The following is a 21309-nucleotide window of genomic DNA, read 5'->3' on the forward strand; positions in this document are numbered from 1 at the left end:
CAGGAAATNTTTCTTTCCTTATAAAATATTAAATGAAAAATTATATAATAAGTATATGAGAGTAAATTTACACAAATTATTTTATACTCTCTCATTTTTCTTCCCAACTAATCAACATAATTTTTCACTCTTCCACTTTTCTATCATCCATTCAAATACATATAAAATTCAAATCTTTTATAAATCTCACTTTTTTCATCCCCACCAAACCAAGCCTTAACTCCTAAGGAGATATTTTAGGGTTTGTTTGAGATCCGCTTATTTTGCTAAAACTGAAATTTTTTTGCTGAAAATACAGTAGATGAAGGTAAAAGTTAGCTGAAACAGTATAGTGGGACATATGAATAGTATCAAAAAGTGCAGTGGAACCCATGAATAATAGTAAAAATAAGCTGAATAGTAAAATAAATTGGTAAAAGGGTCATACTAACGAGTGCCCTTAGGGCACTCATTAATAATTCATTTTAAGAAAGTTTTAATACCACTTTTATGGGAAATGAAAAAAACTGTCAAAATATTAATTACATTTTTTTCATTTTCCATAAAAAATTTCTTTAAATGGATTATTAACCAGTGCCCTAAAGGCACTTGTTAACATTTCCCCTGATAAAATTAGGGTTTGTTTGGGATTTGCTTATTTTGCTAAAACTGAAAAATTTTTGCTAAAAGTACAGTAGATAAATGTAAAAATTAGCTGAAATAATATAGTAAAGCCCATAAATAATACCAAACTGATCCCAAACAGATACTTAATTCTTTTTTTGTTTTTTTGTTTTGTTTTTTTGTTGTTGTTAATGAAGTGAGATATTTTAATCCTATATCACATCGTGGATCTCAATAGAATCCACTAGGTCCACTTAAACACCAGATAAACCTATCTAAGAAATTATTTTAAATTATTATCTCCATTCTCCAAAGTATGGCCGAGGCTCTAGTTTCTATTCTGTTGGAGCAGTTGGCTTCAGTCACTGTTCAGGAGGCAAAACAAGGTATAAGTTTGGTTGTTGGTGTTGATGAAGAAGTCCGAAAGCTTGAAGACAATCTCCGAATCATCCCGGCGGTGCTTGAAAATGCTGAGAAAAGACAAGTGACCGATGCAGCTGTGAAGCTTTGGTTGGAAAAATTCAAAGACACATCCTACAATATGGACGACGTGTTGGATGAGTGGAACACTGCATTGATCAAACAAAGGATCCAGGAAGAAGAAAAAGAAGAAGAAATAGCTGAAAACGCTCATGTTCTGAAGAAGGTACGCTTCTCTATCCCCTCCATTCCATCATGGTTCAGTAGAGTTATAAAACTTGGTCTGCGTTGTGACATTGCTCACAAGATAAAAGAACTGAATGGAACGTTCGATGAGATTGCCAAAAAGAGAGTTGCATATGAGTTTGAGTTGACTAGGGGCAGTGAAGTAGTTGAGCGACCAACAACTACCTCATTTGTTGATGTGTTTGATAATATGTGGTCGTGACAAGGATAGGAATGATCTAGTGAGCAACCTATTGGATAAGGATAGTGGACAAGAAAGAAACCCCATTGTAATTTCCTTAGTAGGTATGGGTGGAATTGGGGAAACAGCACTAGCCCATCTAGCTTACAATGATCATGAGGTACAAGCCCATTTTGAGGAAATAATGTGGGTTTGTGTTTCTAAATTTGTGTCTTTCAGTTTTGTTTTGAAAAAAAATGATTTTTCATGCTTGAAAATGTCACCTCCAAAATCTTGTGTATTGTTTAAAGTTCGAACCTATATTACAGTCTCATAAAGGCAATTACAGGGTTCATATAAGGCCGCTTCATTTCCTGTTGGAATTCATTGCCGTAGTTCATCACTTTTCACATCCACTGGCAGTGATGCTATTCTGAGGATCTCACTTTGAAGTATATGGAGCTCGTGGGGGTTCTACAGGCTTATATACCAGGAACTGGAAAGCAAAAGGTAGAACTTAGAAGCATCCCCATGTTGGTTCATTTCCTCTCCTAAAACTAATGTCTTACTAGAGCCACCTTATGACTATGAGTGATAATGAGAAATCATTGAACAATGCAGCTAATGGCTACCAGATGCTATTACAACTCATGTTTTCAATCAAAAAAATAAACTTGTCTTTTTCAAAGGAAGACAATGTCCAATGTGGCCTTCAGCAAAACAGCAAATCTTGTAGCCAAGGTATTGTTATTATGTCTTGTTTTTGTTTTCTGTTTTTAAGTCTGTTCTTTCCGTTAACTCAGCATGTTGAACTATATATATATATATATATATATATAGAATCCTGCCGCCTCACATCTTTTCCTAGGATTATTTGGATACCTAATTCAACTTTAATTATAACTCTTGAAGAGCACTACTATTTCATAATTCTAATTGAACTAGGAGAGTTCAACTTCACATGGCTTGAAAAGTCGATGTGGGCTAGACATTGGTGTCCACGTGCACCCAACAATCTCCTCCTCCAGCCCACTGATGGGAGGAGATCTTTATTCTATCTCTTCAATTCAATTTCATACTAGTCAAGCCAACACAAGGCTTGACCTTTTTCATTATCTTCACTAGCACTGAGAACACTTCTTCAATGTCAATACCTTTCATTCTCAAAGAATTCATCTCATCTTGGATTTCCTTAATCCAATCCCTTGTCTCCCCCTCATCAGAAGCCCAATTATTCTTGAAGCTAACAGTATGATGTTTTCCAGTAGCCCTCTTCTCATGAGGTTCAACAATCTATAGTGCAGGATATTGCTCCCCCTGCTCAAGACCTCTAGGATCCTTCACTTCATTGTCATCCCATGTAGCCTTAGCATCTTCATATTCTTCATCACCTACCACTTCCTCTTCTGAAGCACTATTAGGCAATGAGAATTTCACCATCTTGGTTTCAACACCATTAATCCCAACACTCATCTTTGGAGTCTTCTCAAAATTTTTAATCTCATTAAACTTCTTCTTACAGGTCTTCACATGAGTCCTGTACAAACTACAACATGCATGTCCTCTTGCAACAACCAATGGCCCCTTGGTAAGTTTCCATCTTCCATTACCAAGGTAGTTACAATAACCTGCTCGATCCATAGCCAATGTAGAAAACGCATTCATCCTTAAATTTGGAACATGTCACACATCCTTTAACATCATAGTGCTACCAACATTGGTTTCAATGCACACATCACCGATTTCCACAATTTTTGAATAACTAGAATTACCCATCTTCAGTGTACCAAAGTCTCCTGCTTTATACGTGGTAAACAACTCCTTCGTAGAGATAATATGGTAGGGGGTTGCAGAATCAACAACCCACTCAACATCACTATTAGTAATATGCTCTCACTTTTGCTCCTCAATAGAGAGCACCATAACATCCTCATCAATCATAGCAGCTGTAGTATTTTTCTCACTATCATTTTTTTCATATTTTCCTTTATTTTATTCCTTATTCTAATGCCAACAATCTCTTCTTAAGCGACCATTTTTCCCATAATGGAAGCATTCTTTAGTTTCCTTGAACTGAGATCTATCTCTTGATTGTGACCTACCATTGAATTTTCTATCATTAAGTCCTCTGCTTCTACCTCTACTCTTATTCTCCATGACAAAAGCTTGATTTTGTGCATTGTCTATATTTGCATCTTTCCTGCGAACCTCTTCACTTAAAATAAAATCTCGAATATCATCATATTTGAGTTTGCTTTTCCCTGCAGAATTACTCATCGTCATTCTCATGGCTTCCCAACTGTTTGGTAAAGAAGCCCAAAGTATCAATGCACGAACCTCATCATCAAATTCAATTCCCACAGTGGATAATTGATTAGTGAGTATTGAACTCATTCAGATGTTGCGCTACAGGAGTGCCTTCTGCCTTTTTCAGATTAAATAACTTCTTCATCAGATACACCTTGTTGTTAGTCGACAGCTTTTCATATATACTAGACAAAGCCTTTATCAAATCCACTGTGGTCTTTTCTTTCACAACATTGTACGCAACTGATCTTGACAGAGTTAATCGAATAACTCCCAATACCTGTCTATCAAGAAGGTTCCAGTCTTCATCCTTCATAGTTTCAGGTTTCATCCCCAAAAGAGGCAAATGCAATTTTTTCCCATAGAGATAATCTTCAATCTATATCCTCCAATATGCAAAATCTGTTCCATCAAATTTCTCAATTCTTGAAACCTTGCCTTCTTCTTCAACTATCGCTTCCACTCTAACCTTAGCTCTGATACCACTTGTTGGGTCCCAAATAATATTATCACAAATATTAGCAATCCAAAATAATAATCACACACAAGAACACAAAATTTACGTGGATAACCCTTTCTCTTTGAAGGGAAAAAACTACGGAACAAACTCCGAATAATTTCACTATTATCAAATTAATTACAATAATTCTTGTGTATGCTTCACGACTAAAGAAAAAAAAATCTCTCTTATTTTTCTTTGCTCTCACACATACAAATTATTTTTCTCAAAGGCGGCAATCATTTTTCTTTTCTTTTTCACTATGCCGCACCCCCTTCTTTTTCACTGTGCGGCACCTACCTTCTCAATTTCATCAAACACATACTGTATATATATATATATATTTATATATATAGAATTCTGCCGCCTCACATCTTTTCCTAGGATTATTTGGATACCTAACTCAACTTTAATTATAATTCTTGAAGAGCACTACTATTTCATAATTCTAATTGAACTAGGAGGGTTCAACTTCACATGGCTTGAAAAGTCGGTGTGGGCTGGACATTGGTGTCCACGTGCACCCAACAGAATGAAAGTGAGAATGCTAGCTAGCAGCTGTGCTTCTTCTACTTTTGTCCTGTTTTTGAAAGGAAATGGAAATGAATCATATTCTGGGCTTCTTAAACGATTAATATTTTTCTTCTCAAAAAAAAAAAAAAAAAAAAAATTCCTTGGATTGGTTTATCTGGTGTTAAAGTGGACATAGAAGTTAGAAGTGGATTCTCCAAAAAGAAAAAGAAAAAGAAGAAGTGGACTTAGTGGATGCAAATCATGAAATTGAGATCCACGATGTGATATAGGATTAAAATATCTCAAAAAAGTGAGAGTAAAAAAATATTTAATTTTCTTTCCTACTTTTTGAATGGAAGTATAAAAGTAGGGGGTCAACAAAAAAAAACCTTTTATTTAGTTGAAAAGAAATATTAGAAGATAAACAATATAATTTGTATAAATTTCTTTTCGTACATTTATTATATAATTTTTCTTTTAATATTTTATAAGGAAAAAAAGTATTGTTGGGATTTATAAAAAAAAAAAAAAAAAATTGTTGATTTAAAAAAAAAAAGAAAAAAAATCCTAACATGGTATCACCACAACAATTGAAGGTAGGGCTAAACTCGGTTTGTTTGATGCAATTTTCCCAAAAGTCACACCGCACCTCACCTTAATAGATTAATTATTGTGTGGTGCAGTTTGGTTTGGTTGGTTTTCATATGTATTTTAGTATATTAAATATAAAATAAAACTTATATATTAATAGGTGCAATATGATTTTTTGTGATATTTTAAAAACAGAATTGAAAACTACATCACACCAGTTTTTGCACCTCCACCACGATTAGCAGTGCAATAACCATATTTTGTGATCGGTTTAAATGTAGTCAGAGAGTTTTTTGCATGGTTTGAAAACTTGGACCAAACAAAGAATTAGAAAAGGGAATGGTTCCTGATTTTGTAGCCCAACAAGTGACATTATAAATAAATAATTAATTAATAATTTCAAAATTTTAATTATATAATTAAAAATATTTAGTTACAAATATATACATAATAATGTATAATGTGAGTGTGTGTTACATCTAATAAAGTGCAATTCTTATATTACTACACGTGATTCATGTTTAAATTAACTACAAAAGCATGTTTCCATCTAAACATAAATGAACTAAAGGTTACACAGGCAAACCTATATAACTAATTATTATTAGAACTCACAGTCATTTGTTTGTTTGTTTGTTTGTTTTTTTTTTTTTTTTTTTTTTTTTAATGAGAATCATAGTCATTTGTTGGAGTTGCAAGCATGCTCACAAATGCAGTTACTCTTCAGATATTGTTTTGAATTCAGATTATATCTGATACACATTCCATACAAATTAGAAGCAAAATATGTATTATCGAAAAATTGATCAGCGAACAAAAGCGCCTGTGCCACCAAAGGATACATGTGTCATAGGTGGTAGAAAACTAATGACCGAGCCCCTAAATAGTTCTTCTGTTCTAGCATACAACATGAACCACCATTTACATATCAAAAAATAAATGAAAAAAATATATATTTGCTGGCTCAAACCCACAATCATTTTAACTTTCCTCATCACAAGAGGCCTCGTCGAGTAAGTCAAGAAATCCTTTAGAAGCAGTATTTTCAGGCACAGAGGCATTAAAACGAAGCCCATGAGTGGATGCTGCTTCAAACCTTGTCCACAACTCTTTCTTTAAAGTATTCTCACCGGGACGTTTGCCTCGGTGGATTGTGCTTTCAGGTTCCTTCCACATTGGAGTGCTGTCTATGGATGCTAAATTGCCACCAAGAGGTTCTGTGGAAAGGGAGAAACTTAATAAGTAAATATCACATTTGAAATGCTGCATTAACCAAAAGAAGAGAAAAATTATAAAGCAATACCTTGGTTACAAGATTTGCTGGTTTGCTGAACACCACATTGGACATTGTCTTGCTTTGCAAATGGCAAGTTCTTTTGCTGATTGAAAACATGAGATGAAGGCATCTGGCAGACATCAGCTGCATCATTTAATGATTTCTCATCAGGTGGCTGAAGTAAGACGCAAGTTTTAGGAGGTGACACAAACCAGCCTGGCGATGCTTCTGCCTTTTTCTTTCCAATCCCAGGTTTATAAGCCCCTTGAATTCCTAAGAGCTCTGGATACTTGAAAGCAAGACCCTCAGAAGAATCACTGCCAGAGGATTCGGAAAGTTGTGATCTACTGCAATTAATCCCAACAGGAAAAGGGGTAGCCTTACGAAACTTGTAATTGCCTTGATGAGAGATCTCAGATATAGGTTCAAGCAATACACAAGATTTTGGAGGTGACATTTTCGAGCATGGAGTCATAACGAGCATGGAGCACTCCTTTTTTGAAAAAATGGACGAAGGTGCAAATTCAGACTGTAAAGTTTTTCCCAATTTGGTGGCAGCAGAATCAGAAGGCTTACTTGTAGTTGGCCTTATGGGAACACTTTCAAGTAAATCATCATTTACATCTTCTAAAAGAGTACAAAAAGTTGGCAGCTCAGAAGTAGTATTGGAAGTATTCCTTTCAAATACTGATTTAGATGGGCCCTGACATTTGGATGATAATGTTTTTGATATAGGAAGAGGTGTGAGCAAAAACAGCTGTCTACCTCTCTCAACAGTGCAGTCAGCACGCCATGATACAAGGGGAGAAGGAGAGATTAATGAATCCAACTTGGTTTCTTCTGGACTGTCAACAGCATCACTTTCAACGTCATTAGTCGAAGAAACTATTTTACTTTCCCCAGTCTGTCCCAACTGATTTTCAGACTCTGCCAAAGGACTGGAGAGCACATTCTGAAATCTGGGAAGCCATGGCTACATTTGGAGAAATGAAAACTCATATCAGAAATAGAATGTATGGAAATGGAAGTGTGATATACTGATAGAAGGTAGGATTAACCTTTAAAGAAGAAAGCATTTCAGACAAGAAATGCGTGAAAGATTCAATTTCTATTCTCCCCTGTTTGCTCGTTGACTTCAGTTTAAATGCTTGCACAACAAGTTCATCAATCTGCCATCATGCATAATTTAGCAACCAAAAAAAGGTCTCAGAAAAAAAGAACCCCATGTAAGAGAAGCAAGGACAACACAACAATAATGATCAATCACAGAAAAATAAAAGCTAATGGTGTATAGGCATAAACTAGTTTAATGATAACAAGTGGCTCAGCATAGTGAAAGCAGTACAAATATACAAATTCATACCTTCTGGAGAAAAGTTTTGAAACTTCTTCAAAACTAGAAATCCGCCAATTGAAGTATAAGCAAGATGTGTAAATAAATCAATTCACCAGCATAANTAGGAAGAGGTGTGAGCAAAAACAGCTGTCTACCTCTCTCAACAGTGCAGTCAGCACGCCATGATACAAGGGGAGAAGGAGAGATTAATGAATCCAACTTGGTTTCTTCTGGACTGTCAACAGCATCACTTTCAACGTCATTAGTCGAAGAAACTATTTTACTTTCCCCAGTCTGTCCCAACTGATTTTCAGACTCTGCCAAAGGACTGGAGAGCACATTCTGAAATCTGGGAAGCCATGGCTACATTTGGAGAAATGAAAACTCATATCAGAAATAGAATGTATGGAAATGGAAGTGTGATATACTGATAGAAGGTAGGATTAACCTTTAAAGAAGAAAGCATTTCAGACAAGAAATGCGTGAAAGATTCAATTTCTATTCTCCCCTGTTTGCTCGTTGACTTCAGTTTAAATGCTTGCACAACAAGTTCATCAATCTGCCATCATGCATAATTTAGCAACCAAAAAAAGGTCTCAGAAAAAAAGAACCCCATGTAAGAGAAGCAAGGACAACACAACAATAATGATCAATCACAGAAAAATAAAAGCTAATGGTGTATAGGCATAAACTAGTTTAATGATAACAAGTGGCTCAGCATAGTGAAAGCAGTACAAATATACAAATTCATACCTTCTGGAGAAAAGTTTTGAAACTTCTTCAAAACTAGAAATCCGCCAATTGAAGTATAAGCAAGATGTGTAAATAAATCAATTCACCAGCATAAGATACCACTAAACTGTAAGTAAATCTTTTTAAGAAGGTTCAACAAAAAAATCTTAAATAATATGCAAAGATCTGCTGGTTCACTCATTTATATTATAAAATTGATTAAACTTAAAGCTGGGACACACTCCAGTCTCAACATGCTGTTACTATTCAGTTATGATATATATATATATATATACATATATATAAGAAGGCCCCTCCTCAAATACATGTTATCCTCAGTTCAACTAGGTAAGAAAAAACAGTTACTATCTTAACCAGTTCTCCAAGGTCAATATATATTGGTATATGAAAGTTTGAACCTAAACCACCACAAACATATTCTCACAACATTCCCACTTTTTAAACGACAACATCTTTGGCAATGCCACATGTTGATGACATAGTTGCTAAAACCCAAGTTCTAATAAAAATATAAATCCAAACTAAAGAAGTCTAGCACAAAAGTTTCACCAAAATGTAAATTCAGTACAGTGAATAATGTGCACATCTGTGTCCGACAGGTGCCCTTCCCACAATAATAGTTTGCTTTTAAAATGAAGAAATGTTGCAAGACAGAAACAAGGGAAGCTTGTCAAAGAATGACCAATTTAAGATTCAATTTGTCATTATGCACACAACCTTCCAGGTTTATCGCATCTTATTCTATAAATTATAATGCTATAGTTCCCAATGTCATATTAAAACAAAAATTAGGGATATCTAACAAGAAAGGTGAACATTCATACCAAAATTCTCAAACGAGAACCCCCCCCCGCCCCCCACAAAAAAAGGAAGCAAAAGTATATTTCTAATCACAAGCACAAACATGTGGGTTCCAAATCCAATTAGTTCAATTGGTGAAGTTTCTTGTTGTCAAATTAGAGATTTTTATTCTTGCTTACACCAAAAATCAACTGGTGTCTTGGCCCCATGATAAAGAGTAATCATCATAGAGCGGAATATGTTTAAATATTATCATATCTAAAAATTTAAAGTAAATAAATAAATAAATACAAGCACAAACACAAACCATGGCCTAAATTTATAAGTAGATGATGAAAAAATAGAGATTTTTTCCAATCAAACAAACATTGATTATAAAAACTTCATATTGCATACTCCAATTTCAAAAAACCTGCCCATTTTGTTCACTTAAAAAATATATTCCCAAAAAAATACCAAGCAACTCAAATCCAATTAAACAGAAGAGTGAGGCAGCCAAGTAAACATTCTCAACTTTTTACATATTCAAACCACAGAAGAATTATATAACAGTACAACACAAAATGAAAAAAAATATGAAATTGAAACCAATATAAAACTATAACAACTGTCTAAGACTAACAAATTATAAAATAACTGATATTCCATTGAGAACATAGAGATAAAAATTGTGCCTTGAATCATTTCCTAAATTAAAAATCTTCTATACATTTCGAAAATCAAAACCAAATCACAATAAGAACAAGATTTATCAAACTATAAGATCCAAGTACGTACAACTACAACACTGTGCAATCTGTAATTTGAAATGCACTCAGTAAATTTCTCTTTCAATTTGAAGCAAAGTATTCAAAAACACAAATATAGCCTCTCACACTTTCCGAGCAACCAAACAAACACAAAAGCTGACAGAGAGAGAGAGAGAGAGACTCAAGCACAAATCCGATCAAACTGGCAAAAGCCGAATGAAACAAAGACTGAGCAAATTTTTCATCGAGATTGTAAAATACATACAGCAAGATGCAATCCTTGTTTTTCGAAATCATTTTCTCGAGAAACAAACAGATCGTAAGGAGAGAGAGAGAGAGAGAGAGAGAGAGAGAGAGAGAGAGTAGTTACCTGATGGATGAGAGAGGAGAGATCGGACTGGACGAGCAGAAGGTGGTCGAGCGATCCATCTTCATCTTCTTCTTCTTCTTCCACTCCCTTACACCGATCCTCTTCTTTCTCTGAAAATCTGAGATCCTTCTTCATATCCAAGGGTTTAGAGAAAGTTCCACCATTATTATACTTCTTGTTGGATACGTCTCTCAATGGCTTCCTTACCGTCTTCGATTTCGATTTCGCTTCGTTCTTTAACATCTCTCTCTCTCTGAGAAACGTTGGGGCTCTCCTCTCGCTGTGTGTTTGAATTTATTGAGAAAGGCGGGCTATTTTTATTTTGTGTGGTTTTTTCATTATTATTCTGGAGCGTAGTAGTAAGTCACAACTCGGAGTTGCACTCGCCCGAGTTTGCTGAGGCAAAATTGGATAGGCATGCGCCCAACCAAACATTTTGGACACAATCACACTCACACTCACACTCACACTTGTCTTTTTTTTTTTTTTTGGAAGAACTTTGTTAATTTTAGTAGGTAAATTTTTTTTTTTGGAGTAAAAATAGATAAACTTTTGTACCGTAACAAATAGATCGTGTAACTTTTATTTTAGTTAATTTATATCTAATTTTGATGTCGCGGAAGCCTGAAGAGAAGCACATACGATGCTTTCTTGATGGACAGAAACTAAACTGTTAGTTTCTGGTAGTAAACCTCGAATCCACGAGGGGTTTCCCTGAATCCACAAGGAGATAAAACTGGAATCCACCAGAAGAAAATTTGACAAAAGTCTGTGTTTATTGATAATAGTCTGTTTTGCCTCTGACGGCTACAAAACATATAAATACTAAGCAAAAACGTTTAAAACCCTAATTCGCACTAATTAAGCGATTAGGTGACAAAATTACCGAATTTTACCAAAAATGGCAAAATTGAGTTAAGCGCAGAATCATAAACTATTGACCTTAAGGGTCGTCCCAAAACAGACGGGACCTTATTCTGACTTTTAAACTAAAAGTTATTAAGGAAAAACAAATTTTACTATAAATAGCAAAAACACTGTTATCGGGGCCTTAATGAAGGAATTCGCCTAAATTTTGGCGACGTTCATGGCTCATGAATCTGGATCAGAACGTCGTTTCCCTTCAACCTGCCAAATTTCATGCAATTCCGACACTGTTACCCCGATGGCCCCTACTGGTACCTCCTTGTGATCTTGCGTTGTGACTTCCTGCGCCCCTGCTGCTCGAGGAAGGCATGTGCTGTCTGTTCTACATCAAATTTATTATGTAAGTGTTGGTATTGTAAGCAATAGACCTCCTAAAAATATAACACCTTCATTTTAATTTTATTTATTTATTTATAATGATTTGGTGCGAAAACAAGTTAAATTGCAGGAAAAAATTTAAAGAGTTAAGGGGGTCTTATTGTTACAATATCAAAGTTAATGTACTAAATTAACGAAACATAAGTGTATCTATTTATTACAATGCCAAAGTTTATGACAAAGGGTGTGTGTGGTTTGGTTAAATCAATTTTTTTTCAAATTTGAAACCAAGCCGATTGGTATCAATTTCCCCATAATCTAACCAATGCACACAGTCAAAGGTCAGTTTTTCGACCTACGGTGGTGCAATTTATATGATCGGTTTAATTGGTTTGAAAATTTGAAAAATATCTATAAAAAAAAATTGGGTCTCTCAAGCCCAATATCTATACATCAATATGTTCAAAACTTCAAGCAAATAAGAACTTCTATTTATTTAGCAGACTGTCCAATTACATGGGCAAGCTTAAACTCTAATTATCTAGCTAGCAACCTGTTAGATGTCCAATTGTCCATCTATCAAGTATTCCTAAAAGAAAATGTCCAATTATCCATACACAACCATACATCATACATAAAAAATCATATTCATACATGGTGAATGAAATAAGTTCCACATATTTCATAAACTTGTTCATAAATAAACAGATAAAACCTGTTCAAGTATTAATACATAAAAAATTTTAAATCCATTCATACAAATTAAATTTCACGATTTCATTCACCATGCAAAAAAAGTTTTGGAATTGCCTCAACAAGAATTAAACTCCAAAATATCATCGTGTAGCATATAATATCATTAAGTAACCATTGCATTTGTTGTTGTTCACAAATGCCAAAATAAATATATAAAATCAAATTAGCATTTAAAATATAATAGTTTAGCTCAATGCAATAAAAAATAAATGGGTAGAGAATCTAAAGTCTAAATCCCATACATAATGTAAAAGCTACTCAAATAGCACATATATCAAAGTAAATAAAAAATATATATCTACACCCACAATAGGCCAAGCTAACTCTCTTTAGGTTTCTCAAAAAAAAAAAAAAAAACTTATTGGGAGGAGTGGCAACTACCGATACAAGCCGAAACTACTAAGCAGTTGATCAGAGAGAAGAGCTTAGCTTGCATAGGGGAAACCAGAGATGGAACTCAGGTCTTAAGAAGGGCTTTCACCACCACATCTAAAGACTGTCGCTCAGCAAGACTCATTGCAATTCGTGAAGCTCTAATCTGTGCAGCAGGCTTGGGCTTCCATACAGTGGTCATTCTGAAAAGCAGCAAGTATAGATCCAACAACACTGGAAAAACAAAATGCACTGACCTTGGTGGACTGAAGCTATCCTAGATGATATTTATAGTCTATTTTGTATGCTTCTAATTTTATGTTATCTGATTGTAGGAATCTAGCTACAATGGTAGCAAAACAATCTCCTCACATTATGATGTAACCTATTATTTTTACCAGGTATTAAAAAAAGCACATTGTGTATAAATAAAAATATTCTAGGCATGCCATATATAATAATAATACAGTTTATAACTAGAACAGAAAAACCCAAACGAAATTTACAAAACCTACGGGTGGCTACAGCACAGTACTACCACTACCCAACAAAACAAAACTTAAGATTAGTAGTTAAAACCTAACGGCACACGCATAACAACACACAAAGAAGGTAAGATTACTGCAATCACTCTTACATATCATCGTGAGGTGTTATTGTTTCAAACTAGAAAGAGACACTAAATCCATTTTTATTGACTAGAAAAATTACCATTTTTTTCATGCATTTTGTAATTGTACATGAATCAAACACATGAACATAATTCCTGCCTCTAAGATAGGGAACCAGTACTTATCAAACACATGCACTTAAGGTAAGCAGACATACACAAGTTATTAAGGGAAAAAAACTAAGTGAACATGCTTTTAAGCTAGCAATTACCTTTCGCTCCGTGCCCATTTCCACAGCTTCTGAACACCATTTGACCCAAGTGCCAAAACCCCAATGCCAGAATTTGCATATAGAAGTCGAACAACCTAAGTATAAACATAGGACAGAATGCATCATCAAGTATATAAACTTTATAATAAAAAGTCAAATATAGTAAACTTGCAGAGAGTTGAGAGGTCACATTATAACCAACCTGTGTATTAATTATTTTGAACTTTTAGTAAAATTTATAGTACTTATTGAAAATATGGTATTAAATACAAGATACTTCACAAACCTTGCTGGACGAATCTGTGCCTTCAGGCATGGTAACTAATCGGCACTGGACAGCATCCACAATTTCAGACAACTGCCAGGGTTTGGTTCTATCAGTTCCATCCTCCATGGTCCTTGGCTTTTCCATGCTTCTACCATTTGGATCAACTCCATTCTTCAAAGATATAAAAGTTTAATTATGTATATATAAGTATGAATAATTTTATTGAAATGAGACAAGGCATACAAACAGAAGCATACCACAATAATCAGCAGACATAAATCACCACCAAAAAAAATTGGGTGCTTTGGAGTTCAACCCATTATTCTGAAGCATAGAAGAATCAATTGTCTTACATACTACAGTGTGACTACCAACTAAACAAATAACTGTCAAGGTGTTTTCTGCATCAAATTATATTCATGATGATGGCAACATAAAAAAAAAGGCAATTTATAGATTCAAGTAGCTTAAGGCATTAAAGAGAGGCCTAAATATAATATCGGTCTAAAAAGAAAGAAAAACATAATCATAAAAAATATAACAGAATATGGCCCTAAATAGGGCTGATTGGAGAAGAAGGATTTATGTAGCCCACCAAAAATAAAAGCACTATACATTGTCCAAAGAGTATTTAGTGTATACTCAAACATACTAGTCTAATTATGAACACTTCCTACAAAAATCTAATATTATACAACGTAGATTCTATATGATACTCAAGACATCTATGAATACTGTTTTTTTTTTTTTTTTTGATAGTTATGAATACTATCTATATAGATATGTAAACTAAATGACACTTTTTTATTATAAGTAAGACTTAACTGAAGAATACAAATTTTAGATGCAAAGTTCCCTTGGTAAATGTATAACCAAATAATAAGAAAAGAAAGTGCATAACTTTTGTCCATGACTAGTTAATTTGCAAAAAGTACCTATCATTTGCTAGATTCCAAGCTTCCTGCCTCAGTTCTGGAGGTGTTTCGAGAATGGCAAGGTAGTTAGATATGAATTTATGAGGATGTTCAACATGACAAACAAATCCCATCTCTTTCAGTACATGTCTTTCTGTTCTGCTCAAGTCAGTCTTGAGGTCATGATATTTCTGTTAGAAAAGTAATAGGTTAAACAAGGAAACCATGAGAATTTATTGCATTTTTAGAGAAAAATAGGAGGACTATATAAGTGCAAAGACACCTGAAGTGCTAAAATTGACCACCTATTCAGACAAAGCCATTATACTCGTGGTTGCCAAAAAGAAAAAAAGAGTAAAAATTAAATTCTTGTGCCAAAGAAGAAAATGATAAACAGGTAATTCCATGGAAAAGAAGGTGGGTGCTTAACCTGTGAACCAATCTCCAAATGCTCTATCGGTAAGTTCTCCATCCTACATTCTATTCTGTGGAAAACAATAAGGACTTGTCTTGCTTTCCTTGGGCTTTCCTCGAGCTTTGATGCAAGCCACAAGCAGCTTGCAGCAACTTTCTGCAAAAAACTATCATATCCCAGAAAATTAATGGATGTGTTACATGGGCATAGAAGTTTTATACTGTTCCAAGTTACTAAAACAACTATTATTCGTTTGTTGCTAAGAAAATGTAAGAATAAAAATACATTCTGGAAAACAAGGACCTTAATTCAATGAAGCTCAAGGCAACTGTTGGACTTGGTAGAGGTGAATTACAAATACAAAACTAGTGGTAAATTATCAATTATCCCAAAAGCTTAACTAATAGAAAATAGTGTATTTAATCATCTAACCATAATTCTAATACTCCCTTCATGTATAATCTCAAACTCTCTCTTAAGAAGTGAGGCCCAACACGTGATTTTTAACATTTTTAATGAAAGTTGGAGTAAAGGTAGGGTTCGAACTCATGACCACCTGCATTGATACCCTGATAAATCACTAAATTGTCCAAAAACTTCAACTATTAGGAAACGATGAATTTAACCATAATTCCAACAATTAGAACATCATGGATACATTTCAAGGAAAACTTTTTATTCCTAATTTATTCTCAATGTATAGCGAGAATGATAAGAGACAAAACTTAACCTTAAACATTGAAGCGGGCAAACGATTTCTTGCAATAGAAACGATGTTATAGAACCTGCCCGGTCGGCACAGCTTCAGGTCTATAAGTACAAAGATTAAGGTAACATACTGAAGCAACAAAATTAAGAAAAGTAAACAATTTCATAAACCCAACATATAAAGAAATCAAAAAAACAGGATACAGTTTAAGCAAGATGCCACTTTCTTGGATGAGATCACAGCCATAGATTCGTAAGGCTGCCACATCATAACAAATACAAAATTTTAGTCTAACATACCCATCAAAATTATTATTTTTATTTTTCAAGTCACAAACTTGAAACTGTGTATAAACATGAATGAAGCATTTAGATTGAGAAAATTTGGAGATTACCTTAATTATTGTATGGGCGTCTCTAGCTCCTATCACCATTGAACTCACCGGAGGAGGGCGGGCCTGGCTGTTGGGGAGTGGACCGGTGGTAGTGTGGTGATGCAGAGGCCAGTAAGGGGATGAGAACGAAATTCTGAGGAGAAAATCAAAACAGAGCAGAATATTATTCATAATCTGGAGTCTGTTCTTAACAACCCACAATGGATTTGTTGTGATGGAATTGATAAAAGGGAAAAAAAGCAGTGATGCCCAGTCCTTATTTTTTTTTTTTTTTTTGGTTTTTCCCAATTCCAAAAGAGAATGAATTAATAGAGAAAAGTAATTGAGTTTGATCAAAGCATAGAAACAAATTTTAGAGAGAGGAAGAGAGAGAGAAACCTGTGCTGCGAATGGGTAGAGGGAAACCAGTTGAGATTTTGTCTGTTTTTGATGAGAAGAATACCTCTGAAGCAAACGGAGACAGCACTCTTCGGATCAAAATAAAGCCTACATTGCCGATACCTCTCTCTCTCTCTTTGTGATTTCAAAATCTAAAACAAAGTGTGGGTTTATGTGAGGGATTCTTATTTATAACTAAATGGGGAAAGCAGGGCAGGGGCGTGGCCTCCGGGATTTTTTACTGTTGCTCAACTCAACGGTAACATTTTTTGAAATTCAAAACTTTTTGTAGTTGGACTTGGATCACTGCTGGCTTATGCTCGTTTTAACTGGGGCCAAAATAAATGATAGTATTTTCTAGCCCACTAAAAAAAACTAAAATTTTTAGTATGTATATTTAAAAAATCACTAGTGTTTGAAGTGGAAATTCTCCATAAAAAAATTGATTTTTGTTATAGGTTTTCACTTCTAAATTTTGAGGATATTTTAGTAATTACAATTTGTCTATCGTTACAAAAAAGAGTGATAGTGTAAGGAAAGTAGGATATTGTAGATGTAAATACTTTTTTTGTTTTTTTTTTTGTTTATGTATTTAGCTAAAGAGAGATTTTTTTTTTTTTTTTTGAGAAACCTAAAGAGAGTTAGCTTGGCCTATTGTGGGTGTAGATATATATTTTTTATTTACTTTGATATATGTGCTATTTGAGTAGCTTTTACATTATGTATGGGATTTAGACTTTAGATTCTCTACCCATTTATTTTTTATTGCATTGAGCTAAACTATTATATTTTAAATGCTAATTTGATTTTATATATTTATTTTGGCATTTGTGAACAACAACAAATGCAATGGTTACTTAATGATATTATATGCTACACGATGATATTTTGGAGTTTAATTCTTGTTGAGGCAATTCCAAAACTTTTTTTGCATGGTGAATGAAATCGTGAAATTTAATTTGTATGAATGGATTTAAAATTTTTTATGTATTAATACTTGAACAGGTTTTATCTGTTTATTTATGAACAAGTTTATGAAATATGTGGAACTTATTTCATTCACCATGTATGAATATGATTTTTTATGTATGATGTATGGTTGTGTATGGATAATTGGACATTTTCTTTTAGGAATACTTGATAGATGGACAATTGGACATCTAACAGGTTGCTAGCTAGATAATTAGAGTTTAAGCTTGCCCATGTAATTGGACAGTCTGCTAAATAAATAGAAGTTCTTATTTGCTTGAAGTTTTGAACATATTGATGTATAGATATTGGGCTTGAGAGACCCAATTTTTTTTTATAGATATTTTTCAAATTTTCAAACCAATTAAACCGATCATATAAATTGCACCACCTTAGGTCGAAAAACTGACCTTTGACTGTGTGCATTGGTTAGATTATGGGGAAATTGATACCAATCGGCTTGGTTTCAAATTTGAAAAAAAATTGATTTAACCAAACNCTCAAAAAGGAAGAGATGTTCCTGTTGGTACTTACAAACAAATTGAAGGACAAGAAGTATGGACCATTTCAGATTACTAAGAAGATCAACAACAATGCTTATGTGGTTGCTCTTCCTCCAGACATGAGCATTTCTTCTACCTTCAATGTTGCAGACTTGTATGAATTATCATCCTCCTGATGAACCAGATAGTGGGAACTCGGGGTCGAGTTCTTTTCAAGTGGGGGGGACTGATGTAGAACAGACAGCACATGCCTTCCTTGAACAGCAGGGGCGCAGGAAGTCACAACGCAAGATCAAAGGGGGGTGCCAGTAGGGGGCATCGGGGTAACAGTGTCGGAATTGCATGAAATTTGGCAGGTTGAAGGAAACGACGTTCTGATCCAGATTCATGACACCATGAACGTCGCCAAAATTTAGGCGAATTCCTTCATTAAGGCCCGATAACAGTGTTTTTGCTATTTATAGTAATATTTGTTTTTCCTTAATAACTTTTAGTTTAAAAGTCAGAATAAGGTCCCGTCTGTTTTGGACGACCCTTAAGGTCAGTAGTTTATGATTCTGCAGTTAACTCAATTTTGCCATTTTTGGTAAAATTCGGTAATTTTGTCCCATAATCGCTTAATTAGCGCGAATTAGGGTTTTAAACGTTTTTTTCTTAGTATTTATATGTTTTGTAGCCGTCAGAGGCAAATTAGACTATTATCAATAAACACAGATTTTGTCAAATTTTCTTCTGGTGGATTCCAGTTTTATCTCCTTGTGGATTCAGGGAAACCCCTCATGGATTCGAGGTTTACTACCAGAAACTAACAGTTTAGTTTCTGTTCCATCAAGAGAGCATCGTGTGTGTTTTCTTCAGGCTTCCGCGACATCAGATGAGACTAAAATTCATAGAATCATGAGCCATGTATGAGGATATCCAACCAAGGACCAGAGATCTTGAGAATTGGTTCAATAGGAAAAACGAATCATACGATGGTCGTAAGAAATGCACTATTTATTTTTTTAATTATTTATTTTGTAAATAATTTTTTAATTGTTCATCCCTATGATGTCAATGCATTTATCCTGTAATGTGGAGAGGTTGAGTAAAAAATTCTTAGTGAAATTTGTAGCTCTTATGAGTGGCGTGTCAGAATTACAGGAGCACCCTTGACAAATTTCACCTATGTGAGTGTAGGGGTAGGGCCGCTCCCTATGAGATTTGGACTTAATCTCAAATACACTCACGAAACTGGGATCAGCACACGGCCGTAAAGTTCTAGCTATAAAAGTTCATGTCAACACCCAGGTTGTTATGTGTAAGCAACGACGCTTAATTTCCCTATAGCAGCCCTAGTTCAAGTCAGAGACCACTACGACTCTGGAGTTGAGATCGCTGTTTTACTAAGTGAAGGTTCAATGCAGAGCAGACCTTCATGATGCATAGTGACCCGTCTTTGCCTGGTAATCTCTCTTTAACTAAAAAATTTAATATTAAAATGAGTGGGGGATTGTTGGAGCATTTTAATATTAAATAATTAAAATGAATAAATGTTATAATATAAATGTAAAGATATGGGAGTGAATATAGAAAATGAGGAGTTAGTGAAAATGTTTAATCCCACATTGAAAAGGAGAGAGACTGTTTTATTCTTTTTAATTGAGGTGATTAATAGGCTGACATGGATAATCTTAGATATTAGGTTAGATACGTGTGCAAGGGGGAGGTGAAGAGTGGAGGTATCAACAATTAATTTTGTAACACCCACTACATCATAATAATGGACCTAATTAATCAGATCAATTTGGGTAGTAATTTCGTGAAACCCATCAAGCTTATAAATAGACTCATTCAGACCCAATCCAAGTTACTGTAAAATACACAAAAAAAAATTTTAAAATAGAGAAGTTCTTAGCAAGGAAGGGTGTTCTTTCTGGTGGAGCTTTAGGCTTAAATACTTTGTACAGAAGTTGTTCTAGCCATACGACACTTGTTGGGTTGTTATATCATGGGGGAGACAAGTTAAAGACGGTCTGCATCGGTTACAAAGTTTAGCCAACCAAGGGCTTGAATCTCCTTAAAGAGAGCAAGTGTTGCGCCTCAGTCCAAATAGTGTTGTGTAATTTCTCTCTTTAAATTAATAAAATTCAGAAGTATTATTCAGTTTCTTTTATGTTATTTCCATTATCATTGTGTTTGCACCAACATTACATTGAATGAGAATTGCAACAAAAATAGAAATCTCTATTACAGGGAATAAAATGTATCATAATTGAATAACTAAATATATTCATAAGTTTCTCTCAAAAAAAAAAAAAAACATATTCATAAGTTTAGTTGTGATTTTTAGTATTAGAATAAAACTTAAGATCTATATTCGGAAATATTTTACTCATACAATTATATTTCCTAAGAACTAATATATATTAAATTTGAAAGAGAGATGAGTTATATTTTGATGATTTTTATTTTCATAATTGTTATGTGCATATGGGGTTCGTTATTTATTTGGAAATATATTAATTTTAGAAATTATTACACTTAGAAAAGAATAATTATTGCAATTCTTTTAAAAAGAAATAGTTATTTCTCATTTTAAAGAATATCTATTCATAAGAAATGACTATTCCCTATAATAAACACATAACCAAACTACCAAATAGCTAAACCTTAAAAATAACTATTATATTACAGTGTTTTTACAATCTACCAAAGTGTTGTAAAATGTGATAAAAATTTTGGTTTATCCACACCCAAAAAAAAAAAAAAATCTTCTTCTCCCACTAGTAGATTACAGTAACTTGTGTTTGAGTTATATTTTTAGATATTGTCATATTCTATTCAAAACACCCTTTTTTTTTATATACTTGAGTCTGTGTTTTTTTTTTTTTTTTTTGA

General features: G+C 34.0%; 1 protein-coding gene and 1 non-coding gene across 2 annotated transcripts; both read right to left on the reverse strand.

Moving 5' to 3' along the window:
* Positions 1 to 6110: 6110 nt before the first annotated feature.
* Positions 6111 to 11006, reverse strand: LOC112033300 (uncharacterized). The gene is made up of 6 exons (XM_065781142.1): positions 10625 to 11006; positions 8400 to 8510; positions 8024 to 8314; positions 7674 to 7784; positions 6643 to 7588; positions 6111 to 6556 (listed from the first exon to the last, which is right to left on the reverse strand). Exons 1-6 carry the CDS (start codon positions 10865 to 10867, stop codon positions 6321 to 6323), a joined length of 1938 nt encoding a protein of 645 aa, XP_065637214.1. The 5' UTR covers positions 10868 to 11006; the 3' UTR covers positions 6111 to 6320.
* A 2709-nt stretch (positions 11007 to 13715) lies between these two features.
* On the reverse strand, positions 13716 to 17110 carry LOC112033290 (uncharacterized). Its single transcript, XR_010631977.1, has 7 exons — positions 16958 to 17110; positions 16580 to 16712; positions 16389 to 16443; positions 15492 to 16286; positions 15083 to 15252; positions 14166 to 14318; positions 13716 to 13974 (listed from the first exon to the last, which is right to left on the reverse strand). It is a non-coding gene; the product is annotated as an uncharacterized LOC112033290 (transcript).
* Between the last annotated feature and the right edge of the window lie 4199 nt (positions 17111 to 21309).

This window comes from Quercus suber, unplaced genomic scaffold (genome assembly GCF_002906115.3).
Source record: "Quercus suber isolate HL8 unplaced genomic scaffold, Cork oak 2.0 scaffold_257, whole genome shotgun sequence".
In the NCBI taxonomy this organism is placed as follows: domain Eukaryota; kingdom Viridiplantae; phylum Streptophyta; class Magnoliopsida; order Fagales; family Fagaceae; genus Quercus; species Quercus suber.